This window comes from Dermacentor variabilis, unplaced genomic scaffold, assembly GCF_050947875.1.
Source record: "Dermacentor variabilis isolate Ectoservices unplaced genomic scaffold, ASM5094787v1 scaffold_12, whole genome shotgun sequence".
NCBI classification, from domain to species: Eukaryota; Metazoa; Arthropoda; class Arachnida; order Ixodida; family Ixodidae; genus Dermacentor; species Dermacentor variabilis.
In genome coordinates, this window is record NW_027460280.1 from 41,029,945 (window position 1) to 41,056,136 (window position 26,192).

The 26,192-nt window shown below is 49.3% G+C and overlaps 1 protein-coding gene across 5 annotated transcripts in view; it reads right to left on the bottom strand.

Annotated features, from left to right (window-relative positions):
* Positions 1 to 26,192, bottom strand: part of LOC142566137 (cyclin-dependent kinase 14-like) — a 126,342-nt gene that overhangs the window by 68,051 nt on the left and 32,099 nt on the right. For 2 of the 5 annotated variants that reach the window (XM_075676954.1, XM_075676959.1), the window contains exon 2: positions 17,350 to 17,436. The exons of 1 other annotated variant lie outside the window; for it this stretch is intronic. In XM_075676954.1, the coding sequence (XP_075533069.1) occupies positions 17,350 to 17,436 (87 nt within the window). Of the gene's footprint in view, positions 1 to 11,637; positions 11,755 to 17,349; positions 17,437 to 23,487; positions 23,641 to 26,192 lie in introns of those variants that run through there. 2 more of the 5 variants (XM_075676955.1, XM_075676957.1) reach the window with 2 other exon arrangements.

The window sequence follows — 26,192 nt, forward strand, 5'->3', positions numbered from 1 at the left end:
GTTTGTTTCATTAAGCAATTCCGTAGAAAAGAGAGCCGTTAATTAACCCGTACGTTTGGTTAATTAAAGTCTAAACACACTTTCGAGATTACCCCGTCCCCAAACAATCTACCTTGCGCGCTTCTCGTTTCTTAAAGGCTGCGCGCCCGCCACTTCACGGTCACGAACGGCATGCGCGTTATCAGCGCGACACAGCATTCTTGACAGGAAAGCAGCGAGCGCAGAGCATTCAAAAAAAAAAAAAAAACGCAAGCAAGGCAGACGACGATTATAGTTTGGGAGCAGGACACGTCCTAAAGCGTGTAATAACCCGATTCGTCACGCTTTGTCAAAACCCTGTGGTCACAACGAAAGGATCAAACTATACTAAAAGAAACAAGGCCGTCATCCCATACATTCATAAAGTGCCTCGTGGTTTAAAAAAAGATGTAGGCTTTCGTTTCGGCATAGAAGTGGCCTTCAGTGCACCAAAAAAGTCGCCTTCAACGCCGACGTTGAAGGCGACTGCCATCCTCTTCTCTCACAGACGCTACAAAGGAAGAAGGCGGCGAGAGAAAAAGAGCCGCCTACCCAAGCGTTGCACCCCAGCATGCAACTTCAGACGCCCAAAAACTCTCGCGCGCCTCAAAGAGCTATAGCGTTCGTTGGGCGATGAACACGTTCCGCAACTCGGTTGCGCGACAGCACGCGCCCTTTGCATCGGCGCCTTTATAACTGCGATGAAAGTCCAAAAAGAGCCGAATAAAGCCATTCGCTTAAGAGACGCGCTCCGCAGCCTTTCGAACGTTAAGCGCGACTACAGCGGTGAGCAGGCCGGGAGTGCTCCGTCGCTACTGCCGCGGCAGCGTCGCGCAAACGAAACTACAAGCACATGCTACAAGCAAACTAAGCACACAGCGGCGGTGACGGGGCGGCCGAAAGAACGCGCAACACCATGTCGATCGAAGAGGCCGATGGCGTAAGCCCGTGGCCGCCACTGAAACTCATCGGCGCGGCGACAGTGGCCCCAAACAAACAAGTGGGCAGCCACGTTCGATCGGCCTCGCAAGTGGCCGCGGCCGTCGCCAGAGTCGGTGGAGCCGCCGTGCGACGGCGGAGAGGCAGCGCGCACGCCGCCGGTGGCATCGTCATCCGCCGGAAGTCGGCTTCTCTATACGTGTGCATGCGAATTGAAATGGTTGAGGCGTGGACAGTTGACACTTTGTCTGACGACGTGTCGTCGTGAGTTGTTCGCACTGACGGTCTTCTTGCAGAACCATGCAAGACGAGTCAACAAGAAGGCTATAATCACACCTACAAAAAAAGGCTGCCCAGGTCAGATCGCCTCCTGGAAACGCCAAGAGGAGGACGCCATAGCCAAGGTACCTTAGAAGAATAAGCGCTTATGCGAAGAGATCAGAACCACGGAAAGGAGAAAAATTGGCAGTGGCTTAGCTCGGCTATGCCAGGATATACGTAGCGAAAGCCAAGGTATAGCATGCCAGGATATACGTAGCGAAAGCCAAGGTATAGCATGGTTAGCCTTGGTTAACCTTGATTGCAAGTCCAGGTTAGTCTGGTTGTCTAACTATGTTCCGACGTTTAGCCAGTCGTTCGGCGCGCTGTTCCTCTGTTTCCTGAGCGATTCATTTACTCTTCATCTCGTTCCGATGTAGATTCCAGGCCTCCTCCTGTTTATCAGAATTGTCGCCGTCCATACTGCCGCCTCAACTGCGGTTGCGGCGCACGCGAGCTCTCCTTTTCAATCCCCCGAGATGTTATCAGGAATGCGACGCAGGTGGCAAAGCGAGCGGAAGTGAGCGCAACGACGAGGAACCCGGTGTGACGTCATACCAAACGGCGGTAGCGGAAAGTCGCGGCGCTGCGCGGCGGCAGAACACCTGTGGCTCGGTGCTACTAGCGGCGCATGCGCATTAGTGACTAGGGAGCGAGAGAGAGAGAGAGAGAAATATCCGCGGCAAGGCGCGCGTTGTGACGTCATGTGCATCCTCGGAGCACCGACACGGCGAAATCGCAAGTTCGCGGCCAGTAAAGCTTTCGCTTTAAAAGCACCAAACACGGGCAACACGTATAGGTGCAGGAGCGCACAACTTCTACTATAGAAGTTCTCATACCTCACAGGCGAGGGCGATGTAAATCGGTTTTTGGACCGGCAGCCGCGTATGGCAGGCAGTTCAACTAGCGATTGTCCGCATTTCCTGAAAAGGTGCGCACTGCATGCTCAGAAATTTGGGCCACCTCGTTCGCTTGTCTCACCACCCCGTGCAACAGCAAAAGAAACCTGTTAAAATAGAAATTTCACGCGCTTACGCAAGAAGCGACTCAGATCATTGAGTGCGGCTAACCAGCAAACTACGTAGAGACGCGGTGAACATTCAAATCCATTGGCTCTGGAACAGAACCAACTACGGAACTTTGATAGACCATCATCGTAGGACTCAACACGATTACACAGTCCAAGCAGAGAGATCATCGTAAAAAAGGATAACAAGATGCCCTGGCTGGAGGTATCCTGAATCCATAGACTTGGCAGGTGACGCTGGCAACAATGACTCCGCCAAAATTCATCTTCGGCTACCCGATTAATCTAACGACCCGCGTTCGTCACAATAAATTCCGTCCGACGCAGTTTTAGTGACACGTTCGGATGCTTTACGCCTAAACTGCAATTGTTAACAGCTTCCGTTGTGACATTCGCGCACATACGGTATACTAACAGCGTTACTGTCACTTATAAGCGTCGTCTCATACTAGTGCACGATAGCAGAAGCCAACTGACATGGAAACCAATCGCCAGAAAAAAGCCACTTCAGCGCTTATTGACATTCGGTGCGCAGTACTGATATCACTGAAATCCGGTGCCTTCCAAAGAAACCCGCCACCGAATCAGCTACGAAGGCGGTGTTATATGTCTATAACCTCCTGCTCTAGCGACTCGACTTCAATGACTTCCCGTCTGGTCTTTTAAGGATTTTAAATAAGTTCATTTCAATAAGTCCCGTTCATTTTCTGTCAGAAAGAAAATATGGCTCCCCGGGGATCACGATCTGAAGTGCTACCCACTCGGGGATGAAAGCCGCAAGGGTACAAGCTACAGAGAGAGAAAAGAAAAAGGAACACACACACACACACACAAACACACACACACACACACACACACACACACACACACACACACACACACACACACACACACACACACACACACACACACACACACACACACAAACTGAAGAGTTGTCCCTGACGGCAGTCATTCCGTGGTGCATTTAGAGGGCGCGCACCTACATAACCACAGATGGGCCACCGCAACGATTTAACAACGCACGCGCACGCCCTGTGTCCGACAAAGCAATGGAAATAGGCGCGGCGCGATGGACAAGGACCAGCCACTACCCACTCGGGGATGCGGCCTCAAAAGTTGAGCGTGCCCCACGCTATGGAAGCGCCTCCGAAGACCACGGTGACTGGGCATCAGGAGGTTTGGCGCCGCTGAGGGCGCGGCCGCAACGACAGAGGTCGTGGCTCGCCGATGCCTTCCGGACACGAGTCCATATATCGATTCCCAAGGCGGGTAAGTGGCAGCGAAACGACGTGGCATCTGCGCCATGCGAACACGCTGCTCGGGAGGGCCCCAACAAGGACTGGATCGAGTTGGTGAGCCCCCGACGCGCTCTCCAGGGAGAGGCGCGTCGTCGGAGCCGATCCGATTACCACGCTGGCCACGCGAAGGGCCGCGCAACGGTCACGTTGCGGACGCAGCCGAGCGAGAAGGCGACGACCGCACCAGCCACGAGTGACAGGGGAGGCTTCACGCAGGGCTTTGGGAACGCCACTACGCGGCATGGAACTTCATCCAAGCAAGATAGAAATGTCACGCCAGAAACAGACAGGGCGAGTTAGAACACGATGCGTGTGTTCGAAAGTGATTTCGAACGCACGGATTAAACACACACTCATGTATTGCGATCGATAAAGAACAGCCTAAGACATCCTGTCGAAGACGACTCGGCCTGTGAGGCGGTGTGGCGTCAATTATGCATAAGATGGTATACTTAAGTGTGCATAATGTGGCACATGGCGCGGTCACCTGCGATCAAAAGGTATTACAGGTGGTGACAACATAAGAACGGTGCGGCAAATACACCGCTCTACAAATCGGAGAGTTTCTATAGATGCACCAGCCAATTACTTTCGCTCATTACTGTGACGTCACGGGAAAGGTTAACTTTTTAAATATCGGGGTCTCTCGGGAAGTACATGTTTTGGAGCGTGGGAACACAGAGGGCTGGTGCAGGGCAATTATGTGGGCAGGGTTCGTATTGAACCCTGTCATTCATCGAATGTACTGCGTCACTGGTGTCTCATTCCATATAACCAGACAAAAAAAAAAAAAACATATACTTACTTCGCTCTCTTCCCATATTTAAAAACCGAGCTCGAAGGTCGCCCCTTAGCTGAAATCAAGACCGTATGGCAGAAGGCGCTTCGCTCATGCAGGAAAGAACACTTCCAGTGAATATTTCGAAAGCGGCAGGGACACAAAACGCTGTATTGTTGCGCAAGGGGACTACATCAAACGTGACACAGTTCATACGCACATAAATTACTTTCTTCAAAACAGAGTCAGTCTCAAAACTTTCTCATACCATCTCGTACTGCCGATGAACCTTCACCTCAGATAAATTGCGGAGTTCGAAAGCTGCACAGTGGGATATATGGGACATCTGCAGCGCTCCGGCTAAATTTTGATCACCTGTGGTTTCCTAACGCGCACCCAAAGTACGGTAAGTTCAATGCGCCTCCTGTTAGCTGTGTTACATGTTCTAAGACTGACGATGCTGATACCTACGCAAGGCGTTCTTAACTGAATTTTAAGCTCAATACAAAAGAGAAAAGCGGCCTCAAGGTAAGATTTTGATTGATTTCTTTCAATGTATTTCGGAAGTCAGTGACAACCAGTAGTTCTTTTGACACGGACAATAAGAAAATTCCTTTAATGCTAATCAGGCGCCAAGCATACCATATCCATAGATATGAAAAAATTAAATTCTGGGATTTTACGTGCCAAAACCCCGACATCATTATGAGGCACGCCTGAGTGGTGAAATCCGGATTAATTTTGACCACCTCGGCTTCTTTAACTTGTCTCTAATGCACGCAACACGAGCGTTTCTGCATTCGGCCCCCATCGAAATGCGGCCATCGCGGCCGCGGGTACGAAGCAGCGACCTCGCGCTTCACAGCGCAACGCCATAAAACTACCACGGCGGCGAGTATACATGGCGTTTACAATATAGAAAAAATAACTGAAACGTAAGTGAATGAGTTTACATACTGAGAATTGCCCGAATACTTTTCTTTTTTGGCGTCAACAACACTAAAAACAACTGTCCATGCACTTTGTGGTGTAAATTTGCCCCACAATGATAATCGTCATCTGGCTTGCTCGCATTTCCTTTCGTTAACGCTGCAAGCCCGGTACTTCCAAGTCACGAACGGCATGCGCGTTACCAGCTCTCACAGAGCATTCTCGATAGGAAAGTAACGAGCACAGTGTCTTGAAGAAAGGAAACGCAAGCAAGACAGATGACGATTATTGTTCACTCTTAAAAAAGTTTACACTATTTGGGCTGTATTTTGTCCCCAAACAATAATCGACGTCTGTCTTGCCCGCATTTCCTTTAACGCTGCGAGCTCGGTATTTCCTATATAGTCACGAACGTCTTGCGCGTTATCAGCTTGACACAGCATTATCGACAGGAAAGTAGCGAGCGACGAGGTTTCTAGAGAGGAAACGCAAGCAAGGCAGATGAATATTGTTACGGGACGAGCATACACCACAAAGGGTGCAAGTGTTTTTAGAGTCAAGATAAAACAATATAACTGCAGCGCCTTAACACATTTTTCCCCTTTTCCTAGTTTGCTGGCATTCTCCTAGCATGATCAAAAGGTACATTACACAGTGTGCCTAAAAGAGAAGAGTAAGAAAAAGACAAAACATCCAACAAATAGCAGCACATGGGAAGATTTCATTACGAAATTGGCTACGTTTGCAAACGTCAGAAGCGCTATAGTTATAAATAAATCACCTGCAATACGCGTAGTGTTCATTGGGAACATTCGTGCTCGTTTAACAAAGTCTGCATTCCAACTCTTGGAAGCATTGAGGTCATTCTACTTTGACGGCTTTAATGCTTCGAGCCCAAGTACCAGGATGGATGGATGGATGGATGGATGGATGGATGGATGGATGGATGGATGGATGGATGGATGGATGGATGGATGGATGGATGGATGGATGGATGGATGGATGGATGGATGGATGGATGGATGGATGGATGGATGGATGGATGGATGGATGGATGGATGGATGGATGGATGGATGGATGGATGGATGGATGGATGGATGGATGGATGGATGGATGGATGGATGGATGGATGGATGGATGGATGGATGGATGGATGGATGGATGGATGGATGGATGGATGGATGGATGGATGGATGGATGGATGGATGGATGGATGGATGGATGGATGGATGGATGGATGGATGGATGGATGGATGGATGGATGGATGGATGGATGGATGGATGGATGGATGGATGGATGGATGGATGGATGGATGGATGGATGGATGGATGGATGGATGGATGGATGGATGGATGGATGGATGGATGGATGGATGGATGGATGGATGGATGGATGGATGGATGGATGGATGGATGGATGGATGGATGGATGGATGGATGGATGGATGGATGGATGGATGGATGGATGGATGGATGGATGGATGGATGGATGGATGGATGGATGGATGGATGGATGGATGGATGGATGGATGGATGGATGGATGGATGGATGGATGGATGGATGGATGGATGGATGGATGGATGGATGGATGGATGGATGGATGGATGGATGGATGGATGGATGGATGGATGGATGGATGGATGGATGGATGGATGGATGGATGGATGGATGGATGGATGGATGGATGGATGGATGGATGGATGGATGGATGGATGGATGGATGGATGGATGGATGGATGGATGGATGGATGGATGGATGGATGGATGGATGGATGGATGGATGGATGGATGGATGGATGGATGGATGGATGGATGGATGGATGGATGGATGGATGGATGGATGGATGGATGGATGGATGGATGGATGGATGGATGGATGGATGGATGGATGGATGGATGGATGGATGGATGGATGGATGGATGGATGGATGGATGGATGGATGGATGGATGGATGGATGGATGGATGGATGGATGGATGGATGGATGGATGGATGGATGGATGGATGGATGGATGGATGGATGGATGGATGGATGGATGGATGGATGGATGGATGGATGGATGGATGGATGGATGGATGGATGGATGGATGGATGGATGGATGGATGGATGGATGGATGGATGGATGGATGGATGGATGGATGGATGGATGGATGGATGGATGGATGGATGGATGGATGGATGGATGGATGGATGGATGGATGGATGGATGGATGGATGGATGGATGGATGGATGGATGGATGGATGGATGGATGGATGGATGGATGGATGGATGGATGGATGGATGGATGGATGGATGGATGGATGGATGGATGGATGGATGGATGGATGGATGGATGGATGGATGGATGGATGGATGGATGGATGGATGGATGGATGGATGGATGGATGGATGGATGGATGGATGGATGGATGGATGGATGGATGGATGGATGGATGGATGGATGGATGGATGGATGGATGGATGGATGGATGGATGGATGGATGGATGGATGGATGGATGGATGGATGGATGGATGGATGGATGGATGGATGGATGGATGGATGGATGGATGGATGGATGGATGGATGGATGGATGGATGGATGGATGGATGGATGGATGGATGGATGGATGGATGGATGGATGGATGGATGGATGGATGGATGGATGGATGGATGGATGGATGGATGGATGGATGGATGGATGGATGGATGGATGGATGGATGGATGGATGGATGGATGGATGGATGGATGGATGGATGGATGGATGGATGGATGGATGGATGGATGGATGGATGGATGGATGGATGGATGGATGGATGGATGGATGGATGGATGGATGGATGGATGGATGGATGGATGGATGGATGGATGGATGGATGGATGGATGGATGGATGGATGGATGGATGGATGGATGGATGGATGGATGGATGGATGGATGGATGGATGGATGGATGGATGGATGGATGGATGGATGGATGGATGGATGGATGGATGGATGGATGGATGGATGGATGGATGGATGGATGGATGGATGGATGGATGGATGGATGGATGGATGGATGGATGGATGGATGGATGGATGGATGGATGGATGGATGGATGGATGGATGGATGGATGGATGGATGGATGGATGGATGGATGGATGGATGGATGGATGGATGGATGGATGGATGGATGGATGGATGGATGGATGGATGGATGGATGGATGGATGGATGGATGGATGGATGGATGGATGGATGGATGGATGGATGGATGGATGGATGGATGGATGGATGGATGGATGGATGGATGGATGGATGGATGGATGGATGGATGGATGGATGGATGGATGGATGGATGGATGGATGGATGGATGGATGGATGGATGGATGGATGGATGGATGGATGGATGGATGGATGGATGGATGGATGGATGGATGGATGGATGGATGGATGGATGGATGGATGGATGGATGGATGGATGGATGGATGGATGGATGGATGGATGGATGGATGGATGGATGGATGGATGGATGGATGGATGGATGGATGGATGGATGGATGGATGGATGGATGGATGGATGGATGGATGGATGGATGGATGGATGGATGGATGGATGGATGGATGGATGGATGGATGGATGGATGGATGGATGGATGGATGGATGGATGGATGGATGGATGGATGGATGGATGTTATGAGCGTCCCCTGTGGAACGGGGCGGTGGGTTGCGCCACCAAGCTCTTGCTATTATACTGCCTAACGTCCTGCCTAGGTTAAACAAGAAAAAAAAAATATGAACTCTCACAACCAAATTTTCTGATCCCCTATTAGGAACTTTGCTTTTGTACGTCTCCGTGTTTTGTCGTTTCCCTACTTTTCTTCCACCAATCCTCCTATCGCCTCTTACTGATCCCTATTTCAGACATGTTTACTTTTCCACTGCTCTCGCTCAACCCAAGGGCTTGAAGGAGGCCAGGTGTGCCTAAATCGACCGCTGGGCAGATATCTTCACATTCTAATAAAACATGCTCCACAGTTTCCCTAGCTTTACCGCAGCAAGCACATGCTTCTTCCTTCTTATATCTCGCTTTATAGGTGCGTGTTCTAAGGCATCCCGATCTCGCTTCGAAAAGTAATGAGCTTCCCTTTGAGTTATCATAAATTGTTTCTTTCCCGATTTCATTTTTTCCTCTTAAGTAGCTACTCATGGCAGGTTTCTTTTCCATTGGCGCCACCCATGAGATTTCAGCCTCTCTGACTTTCCGCTGACGTTCTTTGCTGCTGTGTTGCCTACCTTATAGGCCGCATACTTGCTGGTAAGCTTCCTAGTTATTTTCCTCCACTGTGAATCAATCTTTTTCCTGTACAGATACCTCAACACTCTCCCAGCCCATTTACTTTCTTCCATATTCCTCAGTCGTTCTTCATACTCACTTTTACTGCGAGCTTCCCTCACTTCAAAACTGGTCCAGCCCATATCACCCTGCACAGCTTCACTTGTAGTCTTCCCGTGAGCGCCCAATGCGAGGCGTCCCACCGACCGGTGGTTCCCTTCGAGTCCTGATTGTAACCCTGATTTAAAGCAAAGAACCGCATTTCCAAAAGTAAGTCCTGAAACCATTACCCTTTTCCACATACCTCGGAGCACCTCGTACCTATTGTATCCCCATAGAGCTCTGGAACATATGTGATTTTTGCCGCCCCCTCGCGCCAGAAAAAAAAAAATAATAATTATCGCTACTATTTCACATGTTGCCAGTGCAAACCTAACAAAAACGCAACGCGGCTAACTCTAGGTGCACAACACTTTCTGGGGCGTAAGCATGAGGCAGGCGAACCTACCACCAAGCTTCCCGGTCGACTGCTCAACCGCCATCTCGATCGGATAGAACAAAAGTGGCCGGCAACGTTCGGCGCCGTCCTCACGAGGCTGCATTCCTTGCCGGCTTCGTCAGAACAGGAAATGGATTTTAATTTTGACGCTGTAAGCTCTGCTGCATATTTTGCCGTCTATAATGCGAGCGTAGCAACACATCCAAGGACGTAATCGAACGGCTGCCAAGATGCAACGCTGTACGTCGTCTGTTATTTCAATGGCGGCATCCCCTGAAAAGCGCGCCTTTATATAGTACGCGTTTAGATGTCGTGACCGAGTAAAATTGGATCCATCTTGATATATTTGTTTTCTCTCATTAATTTTCTCTTTTCGTTATGTGCACTATGCTGCATATATTACCCCCCCCCCCCATCAGGCACAATACAGTGTCCGAGTCATTACGCATGTGCCATGATGTCGAGCAGCAAAATCTAATAACTACATTGTCAACGAAGCTCAGACCGAGCATTATGGTCCGCCCAGAAAGCATGAGTCGCACGTACATGCGTACCCGCGCTACAGCGAACACCTTTCGAAACAAGCTGGCTCTGCTTGTTTTTTCTTTACCATGTTGCGCTGAACCAGGGGCGGAATCTTACAACGGTTCGAAAAACGAACCGTTCACTTCGCCGCTTGCGTCACTAAATGTGCCACTCCCAAGCCGGTAGTGGAAGAAGGGGAGGACGCGACCAATAGATGACAGGGTGCCACCTCTGAAGAGTACGTCATTATATGACGAGCTAATCGACGAACTGCATAATGCTTCTGCTTGCTAAATAAATGTAAAATATAAATTAAATATTATACGGCACGTTTTAAAGCATAAAGGTACGGTACCGGGCGTTTACGCAATGCAGAAGTAATTTAATAATGTAATTCATTTTCATTCTCAGCCGACAGGCGGAATCGCAAGCGTAAATGAGTTGGCAGAGCGCAGCGCTGTGTCGTCTACTACCAGGAGCTCGCCCGATGCACGCAACAGGAACGTACTGCCAGCACTTCTGAAGTAGCGAACGCGACAAAACCGTGAACTGGTTCTTAGGGACACCTTTACTAGCCGACTATATCAATTTTCCTTCTTTTGTCGCCCTTCGTCATATCAGCTCGAACATGACTCGCTCGCCGCCGCGCTGCCGCTATCCCTGCGATCTGCCCCACGTGATAGAAACAATGGAACTTGAAATCGAACATTACGACATACGGCCCCTGCATTGCCTGCGCGAACTAAAATCGAAGTGTTTAGCGCTGACGGTGCGCGCTGTGCCGTGAAATTGAGGAACTAAGTGCGGCACTACCGAACTAGAGAAAAAAGGGCAGCAAAATAAGAGATCTCCACAATACATTCGCGTCATGACTGTATAGTTTTACCAGCCTAACGAAGGAAGCGTTGGTCCAGCCTAGGTTGAACCCTTCTGATTGCTGAACGGCGATCTGCAAGCTATTCACGCAGGCGATAGCACTGGGAATTCGGTCTCACCATGCAAATCTCTCCTTGGCATTGGCTTTGAAGCGGAGGTCACGGGAAAGCTGACCCAGCCCTTCTACCGGCCGACACAGTAATTGCGAGAGCAACCTCGTGGACAGTGTCGGCAGCAGAGATCTAGGCCATTCCGATGAATGCTTCGCTTCCGACCGACCTCTGGGAGCTGCAGGCCGGTGGCGATGAACTGCAGTGAGCAATTCCTTCCTCTGCGTGGAACGACCACGCTTGCACCCGAGTCTCCTCCAATTGATAGCGTAGCCTGCAAAAGGTCTACTTAGAAAGCCGGCAGGGGCGGTGCAACTCATTACCGTCATTTCTTCGAACGCGTATCGCACTTCCAGCCGTGGTCGACACCGAAAGAGCAATGCCAAGCAGACGACCAAGGCAAGTAATAGCCTCCGAAGCAACCAACGCACGCGCGCGCGACCATGGTTGCAAGCCAACAGCCAAGCCACAGCAACGGAACCCAAAGCAGACTACCCCTTCGCCGGTTCCACTCTTGGCCAAAGACGGGTTCGCTTTGGGAATGATTGACAGATGCGTCACGTGATCGCAATTTGCGGTGCCGCCCCGCTGTCTCTGACGGCCTCTGACGCAAGCAAAATTTTGACCGAAAGCAAAAATTTGACCAATCAGATGAGGCCAAGTGAACCGGTTCCCTTCCGAGCCGTTATAAGATTAGGTCCCAGCTTTTTTTAGAATGCAATACCTACTCACCCAATTCTCAACCCTAGTGAACACCTTTCTATAGTACCTGAAGCGTAAGCACATCGGACAAGCCATTTGCACTGAAGAAGAACGCCAGATTGGGCGAGTTGGTGGTTCTCCATGGATAATGTTTAAAAACAGCGCAGTGTGTTCTCCTTTCTTTAGAATAAAAACAGGAACAGCGCAACGCAGGACGAGCGAGTAAAGAGCACAGGACAGCGCGCTGACTAGCAACCGAATGCTTTATTTGCGGAAGCAGCATGTAAATTAAGACATCATTGAATGTGACATAAAGAACAGAAAAAGAGGGATGAGAAGGGTAAGCGTCAGCCACGGAGATAATCCAGTTCTTTTGTTGAGAGCGTGCGGGGGACGCAGAACTGACGCACGCGTCGCCACTTTTGAATATGCAAAATGCCTCAAACATTTCCCGCGCACGCTTTTCACTATATCCACCAATTATTTCGCACTTCTTAAAGGTCGGGGTGCAACCACACGTGTTACAGTGGGCAGCAAGATGACTGTACGGGTTTCCTTTTAGTGATCCGCGCACCCGATCTTTAAGAAGTGCGAAATAATTGGCAGATATATAGTGAAAAACGCGCGGGGGAAATCTTTGAGGCATTTTGCATACTCACAAGTGGCGACGCGAGCGTCAGTTCTGCGTCCCCCGCACGCTCTCAACAAAAGAACTGGATTATCTCCGTGGCTGACGCTTATCCCTCTTTTTCTGTTCTTTATGTCACATTCAATGATGTCTTTACATGCTGCTTATACAAATAAAGCATTCGGTTGCTAGTCAGCGCTCTGTCCTGCGGTGCGCTGTTCCTGTTTTTATTCTAAAGATGAACCAACCAGCCCCACTGAACACACTCCTCCTTTCTGTTGTCCGGTGTAAGTTTTTTAGTGCTGTTTTGAAACATTATGGAAAAGCCATTTGCGACGGCTGCCTGTCTGCACGAGCGCCTTCGAAGTCACAGTTTATTGGACAACAGGGCATAAATAGACTTGACAGAGTCTGTACCCCCACTAAAAAAAAGAAAGAAAGAATCACATTAGCAACATGAACGATAGCTGCATTTACACAATGACTACATAGCGCAACGAAAGTACATGTACAAGTACAGAAAGTACATGACGCATGGTTACCATGGCTAGATAATTCCGCTTCGGCTAGGTTAGGTCGAACACCGGCGAATGGTAATCCGTGGCTCCGAGGTGCTTCATGAACGGTACCATAAAAACCAGTTGGTGAAAAGGGCGCACGGATGTACTAGACATGCTGACGCACAAAAGATATCGACTGCCAAGAGCCATGGATACGGCACGCAAACAAAAGACGCAATCGGACCGGGGGAGAAAACGGGTGCTGCGTACGAAAAATCAATAATTGAAACGGCCTTGCATCAGGAGGAAAATTAATTCTAATCAAGAGTCGCGTCGCCCGCGTGCGCGTCAATGCGCTTAACGGTGCCCATTGATCAGATAAAACACACCAACCCATCGCGTCTCGCGTATACTACACGGCTGTTGCAGTCGCCACTGCGATGTTTGGATCCATGCGGTGTTTCCATGAACCACTCGCATTAATCCAGGCGAGGGTCGCGTCTTATACCTCCTGGCGAACTGACTTCGCTTCGAAGCGAGCCGTTGACATGGCGTCGACATATAACGGATGGAGCCAGGCTTCACCTACCTGTCTGAACTGTACGCTTGAGAACTTATCGTAAGAATTATGTTTTTTCCTTGCCAGCGCTTTCACACGCGCATCGAAACAGGGATCAAGGGGGCACAATTTAATATTTGTACTGCACATTGCGCGCGTGCGTGCGTGCCTGCGACTTACCGTGGCGGATAAAAATGCTCACCACTGACACAGTAAACGAAGTTTAGGCCTATATAGCTCTCAGGGAACGACACAGACGCTGTTACTTGCATGCTGTACACACGGGTTGCAGAAGGAAACATTCCTTGCCAAGCAAGGTAGGAAAGAGCTTAGAAGCATCTAAAATTCGTGACGGACGTTCCATCACACAATGCCAATACGTCATAGATATAGCATACAACCACTCTCAGTAACTGGGAATCCAACAATCTGGGGAGCACATCGAAGGTACCTGAGCGAAGCTACGTAGAACGCACTATACGCGACAGTCAATGCGAGCGGGAGCGCCTCGACGCGGCGAATAGGCTCGCTTAAATCTTCTTAAAGCACGACATTTTTGTGAAATACACTTGCATAGCCTGTGCTTTTCATTAAAATCAGGAAGTCAGAACAGCATTCTACATCAAAGAAAATTAAGACGACTTGTCTGCATTCACTTCTGGCCATGGAAAGTGCATTGGTACAAAGAAAACGGTGAAATAAGATACAGTAAGAACTAATATGTACGGTAATTAATTAGTAACTGCTTTACTGAACTTTCCACAACTTAAAGCTTCCTGCAGCAAAACAAAAACGCTAGTATGGGCCCCTACATTGCGTTCTCAGCGCTTAAATCAAGGTGTTTAGGCTTAAAATTCACCGTATCAAAAATGACACGTTGGCCTTTGCGAGGTACACTTCCTACCGCACGTCAGGGAACAGCGCATAACAGGCACAGAAGCGCCACAGCCAAATGTTAAGAGAAAACGAGGCAACAGAACAGTTCCCATTCTTCACAGATACGTAATACATGTGCACTTACATCGCGACCTCATCCATTCTTATTTCGCTTTCTCTGGAAGTAGAACCATCATGCAATGATGCCCACCTCACCAGAATGTAAATGAATTGACGTTTCATTAATACCGCTGTCACATGTACACTTCTGATCGTGATCGGGGCCAATCCGGATTGGATTTCTTGATCGCGATCAACAACGGTCGCTCCTACACGGTCCCACGATCCGAATCGAGTTATTATCGACTGCTGATCGTCTACAACTCTCGGAACTCCACGCAATGCCTTGGCCACCTTGGCTACAAATTCAGATGTGCGAAGTATGGTCAAATTTGGACAATACTTTAATTTTACAGCTTACTATTACTGATAAAAAGGTTCAAAACTTTTTTTTATTTTATTGAGCTGCCTTCACTTTTTGTTTTTAGGGTTTTCTGAATATAATTCGCTAGAGGACACATGCGTCAGCCTGCGATCGCGATCGAGAAACATGATCGCGAATCACGGACCGCGATAACGATCCGACAGTGACCGCGCAGCAGAAGTTGATCCGGACCAAGATCAATCCGGATCGGGCCCGATCGCAATCGAAAGTGACCGTGTGACACCGGTATAACACACGCAAGCCTTTTTCTTTTCCTTTCTTTTTTTCGTGTAAAATACATCTAGCAGTTCTGGCGCTATTTGATCACCGCATGTCCCTAGAATCTTGGCACGCGAAAAGCGAAGGTCGATCATTTAAGCGAACTTTCCATTGTTGTGCAAGAGGCGCACCATCACGTTTATTTAAATCGTTCGAGCGCTGCTTCTTGATAACAAGTTGGCCTATACATGGTCAAAAAAGAAAAAAAACGTGTCGGTCGGCTTTGGCATGCCCAAAGCCTCAATAGCTGTTTGAATTTATATCAAGAGCATGCATCCCGACTATCCTTGTTAATTATAATCTACAGTGTGACAGGGCCGCCACGAGCACTGTGTTTCTATTTTTTTCGGGTTATGTTGGCCAAGTTCTTTCCGTGACCAAGCAATCTTGAACGCACTACTGTTCACACAGCCAAGAACGTAAGTATAAACTCAGCGGCTAGTAATTTTTTTTCGGCATCCATTTCCGACAAGAGAATCAAACCGAATAACCAAGCTTTCCTTCAAAACCAACAGAGGCAGCGAGTCGTGCCAACAAGGGCGTTGGTTAAACGCCTTCTGAACTCATCTGGCCTGCTTCGAAAGTTGCAAGCACGTACACAGCCGACTGTACTCGCATAGTCGCTTCTATCTTTTGACAGCATGTGGCTCGCTCTGGCGCAGTTCCAGAATTTTTGCCCACAGAGACCACTATAATCATCAGGAAACACACAATTTTGCCGAGAGGTCACACACCCGCATGATATAACTCGCGAAAGGCTAGGGGACACCTGATGAAGAGCCACGACTCGATCCTAACTTCGAGTTGGCTGGAGGACGCGCAAGCGCGCGCCGAAATGAGAAAGAAAGGTGCGCCCCTGCATTTCGCTTTCCTGACCACGTCGCGCGAGCGGACATTGGGGAAAAAACTGCACATCTTGGCCGTAAACGTCATACGCATAACTGGGAGGGCTGGAATTGAGACGCTGCAGCGACGTAAAGGGGATATTTCGGCAGTGCGAACATTCATGCAAACTCGTAGTGCGCCGAAATACATCGCAAGGTCATTTCACGGAGATGAAATGACGACTTAGCAGTCTGACGGTCAAATAATGGCTATACAAACAATGGCAGAAACGAAATTAGGCGTCGTTCATTACGCTGCCATCGGCGAATGCAGCAGGGACTTTATGCTGTCGGTGTGCGCATTTCCCCAAAACTGGTCAACAGCCTCTGTCCGGAGCGTCAAATCGCCAGGCGCGCGAAGAGCGAGCAGGAAGGGATGCCGATGGGAAGCTACGCTTCACGAAGCCGTGCAAAGAAATAGGTGCATCGGTACCGCGAACAGTACGACTATAACGAAGACGGCGGCCAATGACGCACGTTGTTACGAAGGTGATAGTTTGAGATTCCAGTAGCTATGCGATTTAGCTGGCAATATGGCTAAGCGTCGAAGCCACGCAGGCAGCCGCAGTTTGTGGCAAGGAGGAGAGGGTGTGTGTGTGTGTGAAGGAAGCGAACACAAGCGCTCGTCTCCGTGTTCGTGCGTCTATAACGTGCTGTTTCCACACCCCTCGAGGGGAAAAAGTTTATTTTTGGGGCACTCGAACACCGACAGAAAACAAATGAGGACGCAGCGTGCGTCAAATCCAGAACGAAAAAGGAAAGAAGGGAAAAGACAGAGAGAAAAGGCAAGCGCCTCTTCCGTCACTTACAGAGTCGTCCGAAGCTGCAGCTGAGTCGCCGCCGAAGCCGCTGGATCCGACTGAGTCCAGAACTCCGGTCCTTGAGAGCGCCGCCGTCTGCGACGGAAGGAGAGATACGCACGTGTTGAACGAGGCCGGCGCCCAATCAAACCAACGACGCGTGCGGCGCATCGGGGTACGAGGGTGCACACTCGCCTTCAGCAGCAAGCAAACGCCGCACCACAGTGCATAATGCAGAGGTGACGTTTCGCCACTGCTTACGGACTAAAATCTGCTCTCTTCGCCAAAGACACGCGCGCGCGCACACACACACCTAGAGAGAGGGAAGCGTGCGCGAACGCGTACTGTGTCGCACGTGCCGAGAGCTCAGCGGAGTTCCGCGCAGCGCGGCGGCGAGGCCGTGTACGACAGCGTGGAGAGACCTCGAAAAGCGTATCACTCCGCCAGGCTGCGCATTGCAATACAGTCATCCTCAGCAGCGAAATCAAATGAGGTCTGCCAACCCGTCAGGGGCAATGCACTGTGCTGTCCCCCATCGCACAGCCAGAACAACATAAAACCAGAAAAACGGCGGGAAGAAGGGAACGTGCCGAGCAGCAGCGGACATGCTAAATTTCAATTAAGATAAACGGAATAGGAAAAAGTGACACCCAAACAAGCGCACGTTTGCTGCTATAGCTGTCAAACTGTCGCAGGACAATGCTACAGGTGTCGGGGTGGCTTGCAGCTCCAGGGGCGCGATCGGAGATATTTGTTCGATACGCGTTCTGTTCGGTTGCTGCAACGTCACACAGTGGCAGTATGCAAAATTTGTGACAACGGGGCGGAGAGAGCAGCCAATCAGGAAGCGGTGACCTCCGCGGAAGTTTACTTCCGTCATTTGTCGTCTGCTTGCGGACAGTATACTACAAAACGAAATGCTTCTCGTCTTCCAAATGAATGAAATCTTTATCTAAAAAAAAAAATGTTTTTTTTTTCTCAAGCCCAAACACGTTTTCAAAGAGTAGTACGTGTGACTACTGCAATTTATAACTATTAGTTTCTTTGCGTCGTCCCTAGGTGGTGTCGCGCACAGCGAGAAGAAAAAAGAAATAGAAACGACGGGAAGAGTGGCGCACTTTTCAAGAGGCAGCGACAACATTCCAGTGGCTCGCTGGCACCGATGATGGGGTCGATATCGCTGTACAACACACGAATTATTTGTTTCGAGAAACGAAAACGACGCCGGAATTCATTTTCTGCCATTTTTTCAAACGCGTTTAGCACTGCCACCCGCTCTCCTCCTTCCCCTAGAAACGCCTGCGCAACAACCTAAAACGTAAGCGCCATTTTCTCGAAATAAACTATGGATTGGATTCAAACGTGCCATGCCGCAGCCGCCTGTTGAATCTAATCCAATCCACCAGACGCGCCATGCGAAGCCGTATGATCGCTCCAAACTTCCCAGCTCCCGTCGGGTTCGGCGCCTAGCAGATGCAATGCTCGGTGGGAGGATGATTGACAGGAGCGTGTCGTCATTTTGACGTCACCAAAAACGTGGCCGCGCCCCGCGGCTGGCGACGTCGACGCGGAGTAGGCCAATCGCGCGCGCCGGTAACCGAACGAACGCGGCGAACAACCATCTCCGACCGCACCCCAGTTTCCCGTATTTTGTGGCCATCGGTACAACAGGCGCGATGTTTTCGCTTCGAAAGTTAATATTACATGGCACAGCCAGGCTGACAACTGTTCTGTGTTCGTGTAAATATTAAGATAAGAGCACATCAGTATGTGATTTTCATGATATTCAAAAAAGACGCACAGCATATTGACAAACGTATTCAAACACGCATAAAGCAATTCTTTCACCACGCCAAAAACACGCCATACATATTCAAAGGCACTAATTACCGCAAATTTTTTAACTTAAAGTCGAGTCAAGCCAAACGTAGTACTTCTGAAGCTTCGATTTCCATACTCAACCCTTGCTCATAATGGGAGAGGCTCAACGAAGTAGACTTGTTCAACATATCAACGTGTTTCTAGTTTTCCTGTGGCAGATTTGATTTCGTCTATTCTTTTTTAATGCATCGCAATGCCCCTCTAGCCGTTCTTTGATTTTACAGGAAATTACAGAGCACCCAGCACTTAGCTATAAGAAGCAATTGAAACCAAGTTAGCCCAAGCCTATTTGAGTGCACCGAGGTACTCAAATAGCCTTATACGCGAGAATCAAATAGGCGGATCCCAGGTATCGACGCCACAGGACTTCTCCCTGTATGTAACTCTCATCACAGACCCGGGTCGAGCATAGTCTGCAGGAGTCGAGAGACGACGTATCGAAGGCACCAACGGCGTAGCACTACGCTATACCCGCAGCGCTGTCCCGAAGCTACACAGCGAGAAAGAGGCGGCAAGCGCACGAGCACGCATAACCCGATTAGGTGCGCCTCACACGGGCAACGCCGCACGCGCAACCTAATTATTCAATGAACTGAGTGCGGCGCCGCACCTCTTCGCAATTATGGCGGCTGCTGTCGCTCGAGAGACGGCTGGGCACAAAGGCAGAAGAAAAAAAAAATCAACAGGGCGCATTGTGGTGCGGTGGGCACGAGCTCGGCTCGATATTACATCGCCTTACAGGATCGGGCCACTGCGAGAAAGGGGTGCGCACCCGGAACTGAACTCAGCTGTTGAAGCGCGATGAACACCCAAGCATGCATAGTGAAACGCAAGTCGGGGATAAAGTGGGAGCCTATTCCGTTTTATTACTTTCCTTTTTTTTTTTGTATACGGACCCTGCATTAATTACTGATGCCGACATCTGCCAGCCGCGCAGTCGTAATACACACAAAGCGAAGAGAACGAGCGCGGACTCCGAAGGAGGATGAGGAGCGCCACAGGCGGAGTCAGTCTTGGCAGGCTCAACTCAGGTGCGAGGAAGGCTGCCTATCCTATACTTTCTATAGTCCGTTCGAATTATAAGGTATGTAGGAACTCAGTCCAGTCAAGGGTCTACACAAAAAAGTTCGCGTTCCACGTACTTATTCGTTTTCCTACCGCCCTTCCCAAAGTCACCCGGCGACTCCTGACCGCTTAAAACACAACTGCGGAATCGAAGTGATAAAACACACACACACACACACACACACACACACACACACACACACACACACACACACACACACACACACACACACACACACACATTATATATATATATATATATATATATATATATATATATATATATATATATATATAGAGAGAGAGAGAGAGAGAGAGAGAGAGGGGGGCAGCAGACCGCCGAGGACAAGCACGAATACCAAGCACGTGAGTGGCATTGTACCACGCCACTGCTGTTTAATGTAATGTTACTTATCTCTGCTAGCAAAATTTCATTGCTCCATTTATTGTTTCAACATGCCATCTTTTCGAATCCATGTACAGCGTCCAATCAAAAGAACTGCTGCGCTGCTTATCACCGCTGGCCTGTTTTGAACACGCTAAGAAAACACCTGTGTCGCGCCGTGTACTTTCGCAAAGGTCGAAAAGGACGAGCAGCGCGCCAGGCCAGGGGCATTGAGACAGCGAAAACGCTGCAACCGGGACGCCAGCCTGCGCAGCCGTGAAGGCCCCAAGTATGCGTACAAATCGGGTGAAAGTGTTATGTCGCGCCATATTTTAATAATAATAATATTTGGGGTTTTACGTGCCAAAACCACTTTCTGATTATGAGGCACGCCGTAGTGGGGGACTCCGGAAATTTCGACCATCTGGGGTTCTTTAACGTGCACCTAAATCTAAGCACACGGGTGTTTTCGCATTTCGCCCCCATCGAAATGCGGCCGCCGTGGCCGGGATTCGATCCCGCGACCTCGTGCTCAGCAGCCCAACACCATAGCCACTGAGCAACCACGGCGGGTGCGCCATATTTTGGCACAGTTGCGGAAATAAATGAAATAATGAATTGTGTTGCATTAAAAAGAAAATGTCAAGTTACACTGACTGTTGGGAGTAGAGAGCGTATTTTCTAACATTACATTCCATTTTCTTAAGCGTCGTGCCTATATAGAGAGCTGATCGTAGCGATAACGGCGGTGTGGTGGCATGCGAGTCCCGCATGGTCTAACAACGAAATGGGGGGAAGAATGAAAAAATGTGCGTAATACAATAGGGCTCCATATCATTACTAATAATTGATTCTTCCAAAAAAACTGCGACGAATCAAACACATAATGTCCGACGATCGTCGCACATTTTTCGAGTAACAGCACCTCTCTCTCAACTATTTGCGGGGCCTTCTTAAGCATGAGCCGTAGCCTTCGATCGCTTACACAGCAGAATTAGCTGTGTACGTCATAATCGTTATTTAATAAATGAACACTCGTAGTTAAAAATACGTCAGTGTTGCGTATATCGCGCAAATGGCAAGCAAAGCGCGTTGTACAAAAAAAAAAGGCTAATGCATTCAAGGCATCCTTTAATTGCGTCAAGTTCTTGTAATCACTGTATAAAAACAAAGTAACTTCCCACACAGTGCATACCTATCCCTTCGAAACAATGGCGCACGACGAGTAAAAATTCAGCATTTCTAAGTATACATAAAATTTAAAGATATATTACAAAGAATTGTACTTATTCGCTAACCTTAAATACAATTAAAGAATCACCATTCTTGCGATGACGGTAAACAATTACCGAAAGTATATCCCCCGCTTCTTCGCCACAGACTGACCCATAAATCCGTCCCTGGGAATAGGAATAATTTCGACCACCTGGGAGCATACTTAACGTGCATACGGAGCACGCGCGCACACACATACACACACAGGACCGTTACTGCGCCCCATTCGCATCTCAATACAGCAGCAGCCGCGGGATTCAATCGATTGATTCTGCAGGAGGACTTAATTGTCGTTGGGCTAGTTGCTGTTTGCTTTTAACAAGACATTGCAGCGCGAAGGCACTATAGCAAAAGAAGACACAGAGACGCCGGTGACGTGTATTTGTGTGTCTTCTTTGTGATTGTGCCTTCGCGCTACAATATGTCGTTAATCGATCGATTTCTCGCTATGGGGCTCAGGGACGCCGTGCAGCGAAGGGCTCCAAACGAATTTTAACTGCCTGGGGGATCTTCAGTGTGCAATTAAATCAAACTACCCCAGCACTTTTTCCCATAGAAATGCGGTAGCCATGGCCGGGAATCGAAATCGCACCCTCGCGCTCTACAGAAATACACCGCTTCAAATGCGGGGAGTATTAGAACTTGAAGCAAGTACAAGCTGCAACTCCACCAGTGAAAGCAAGGAAGGCTGTGTTGCCCGAGTACACAAAGAAAACAGCTAAGATAGCTTCCGGAGCAACAAAACCAAAACATCAGAATACCGAATTATCTACAAATGATTTACTGTACAAAAAAGAAAAATCCCGAAACTGCAAACGCTAATTTAAATTGATATTAAAGAGGAAAACTAAGTTGGATCCAATGCTAAGCTGGGTTACTAATATCGCGTTCAGTGTATGAGCTACAACAACGCGAAAGCGTGTGGCAAAGCGGTCACGCGTTGCAGCTCATACGGAGTGGTGTCCTTACAGGGTGTTTCGGCGAACTTTCTTTTGCCTGTGGCAGGCAGCAAAATTCTAGTCGGTGGGCTAGTCTACTCGAAGAAGCGAACGTCACTTGCACAAAATATAGAAATGCATATTCGACTAATTGAAAAAAAAAACTAATTCACTTTTAAATAATTACAGTATGGTACACATTGCAATTTACAAATTCAACCGGATGAGACTGCAAGGCATACCCACTTGAAAAAGAATTGTGTGGATGACCCCACTTACGAGATATGCGCCGCCAAACTTGCGGTAAAAATGCACTGCCGTTGCACTTACTTTCTTAACAAAACGTCGTTTGATGCGTTGAAGCACAAAAGTAAACTGGAACGTCAACGCATTTGTCCGCAAAGTTCGGCAATTAATATCCCGAAGCTAGGGTCATGCTGAGAATTCGTTCCAAGTGGATCCGCCTTGCAGCGCCACAGAGTGCACGAAAACAGGACTAACCAAAAAGCGTCCTTAGTTTCCGCACGTTCTCGTTGCCCCGTCGATGGGGCTCACTGTTACAGCGAGCTCGGGAGAGTGACAGCCAATAATGAACAATATTACCGCCACGGTGCGCAGCGTGCTGTCCTGGTAGATTGGAAGGCGCAGCCTCAGTTCGCGCAGACCGGGCTTATCGGAACCGAGCCGCATCACTTATGCACTTCACACGCGGAGGCGGCAACGCGAACCGGCTCTGACGCACCGCCTCCCCTCGCGCGCGACCACATGAAAGGTCCGCGTCGCCCGAGGCAAAAGCCAGATGAGACGGCCACTGCAAGGGAAGTCCGGTAAAGAAACGCAGCACTTCCGATGCCGCACCGGCAACTGCGTTGGAAATTCGAGATGGGGTTTCCGTTCCTTTCCTGTCGCCTACGGCGGTATTGTGCGTAGCCCCAGTACACCAGTACTCGGGTAGAGAGAGAGAGAGAGAGCAGAAAAAAAAAAAAATCTTCCCCCGAGCCCTCCCCCCCGGCGGACCCGTACGATGTCTGGTTTGCTTCTCCACCGACTTCATAGGCGCCAGGGAAGCGCTGTTCGCCGACCAGCTCCGATAGCCACTAAGTTCCAGCCGGCCGCAAGCCCTGTTCGCATCCGAGCCACGCGACGCGCGCGGTACTCCGCCCTTTCCAATGACATCAGTCTCCGCATGCCGAAACAATCACAGCCATATGTGCAGCTACGTTCACAACTATGTCTAACAGCTGACAAGCAGTCTCGTAGTGCCTACACACCACCTCCGGCACATTGATGCATGCTTCAGGGGTGGGTCGCGCGCCGGCGTTCAGGGTGTAAGAGACCCACCCAGTAGGGGAAAAAAAAAGCTGCCAAATGTAAAATTGACCTTTTTTGAGTCCTTGGAAAGCAGGCGGCGTACGCATACGGGTCTCGAAAAAGATCCGAGGGCAAGCTTTTGAATTACTATACGAAATATTCTTCTGTGCCATGGAAGATTCAAACGATGTACAAATTAGGTTTCCATTGAAAAGGATGAGAGAGCTAATGCTGCCTGTTTCCCAACGGCAAAGAGGATGAGTCCAGCGTATATACGCCTCGCGAGGCTTGTGAGCGAGCGACTAATTGCGTAACAAGTGGACGGGAAAATTAAACTGCAGGACCAATACTCCATCCTGTGATTTTAGGCGCCAAAACCACGATACGATTATGAGGTACGCCGCAGCAAGGGACTCCAGATTAATTTCGACCACATAGGGCGCTTTGGCGTGCACCTAAATTTGTAAGTACACGGCTGTTCCCGCATTTTGGCCCCTATCGAAATGCGGCCGCCACGGCCAGGATCTAACTTAGCAGCGCTACGCCACTGCCATTGAGCTACCGCGGCGGGTCCGCAAGACTGAGCTGAGACGCGCAGTTTCACGGACTGCGTGCAGCCTAGAATTTGCGTAGATCCGCTCTGGAAGCACAACCGTGGCCCGGGTGTTGCTATTGGCAGCTTTTCGACCCCGAATACTATCAGCATCGTAATTAGACATGGCCACTGAACTAAAAATATTCACTGAAAAGGTATCAGGAAGTGTTACCGACGTATTCGACCCACCTTCTTCCAGCAGTGAATCACGTCAATGCTCTCTCACTCCATGCACACAACGACAAACACGCAAAGCCGAAGCCTCAGCAAGAAGGTGTTTCCATTTACCAGATTCCCTTGACGCATAATTGCAGTCAAGCAACTCGTCCCTGCTGTCTACACATAAACGGCCACGCCGCCGACCAACAAATGGGAGCTCACGCAGACTAAGTAAATTTCGATCCCCAGCGTCAAGCCACAGCGCGGATAATTTTCGGGAACACGGAGTCGCAGTTCGGAAACACGCGTTCGATACGCGAGTATTGCTGTCGGCCCGCGATATGGAGCATGCCACACGCTCCTCGGAGAGCTAGCAGGACGCCTGCCGGAGGAAAGGGCACGCGCAGAAGAGCAGCTTGCCCGCTTAGGGGCCCAGAGACCCGTCTCTCTCCCTCTCACAGACCCACAAGGGGTCCAACCCAAGGGTGTGGGCTCTGGACACGGGGCTTATCGCGACCGGCCAGGCAGCCGCGGTTAACGCCATCGATCACGGGATCGATGACGAATCGGTCGATGGCCCGCCGCCCTGCACACGCACACTGTGTGCCGAGGCATTAGGCATGCGGAGTTCGGCAGGGATGGATAAACATTACCGAGAGCGCAGAGAAACTGGAAGGCACCAATCAATCAGAGCGCGGCGAATGCGACAGCTTCTCGAGGCGAGACGTAGCAAGGGCCACAAAATAAACACGCCCGACAGCCGCCTTTCCCGCACACGGAATTTTCGAAACGAATGGGCGCTTGAAAATTCCTCCACGTAAGCGTTTCACATTCTGCCGCATTCTTCGAATAACAGCGCGAACAAAACGACGACGGAGCGAAAAGACACAGGACGAGCGCTGACTCAAAACTAAGTTTAGTGAAACACACACACCAAGGAATATAGGCGACACAAGCGACACGTGGCCAAGCGATGAACGAACAACCAGACCACGTGGATACAGGACATCTGTTACCGTATCGAGCTGTTTAGGTAAATTATTTCCTGCTGAGAAAGCCCGATCGAAGGCTGACTAATGCACCACGTGCCTTTTTAGCTCAATGTGGGCTGCTTCCACGACTAATCTGGTGGATACATCAGTATACGTTTAAACAAACTTGTCTCTTTGAACAGAGGCTTACACTTACATTGTCGGCAATGGGCAAACACGTGCGCATAATCATTCTTGTCCAAGGACAATTC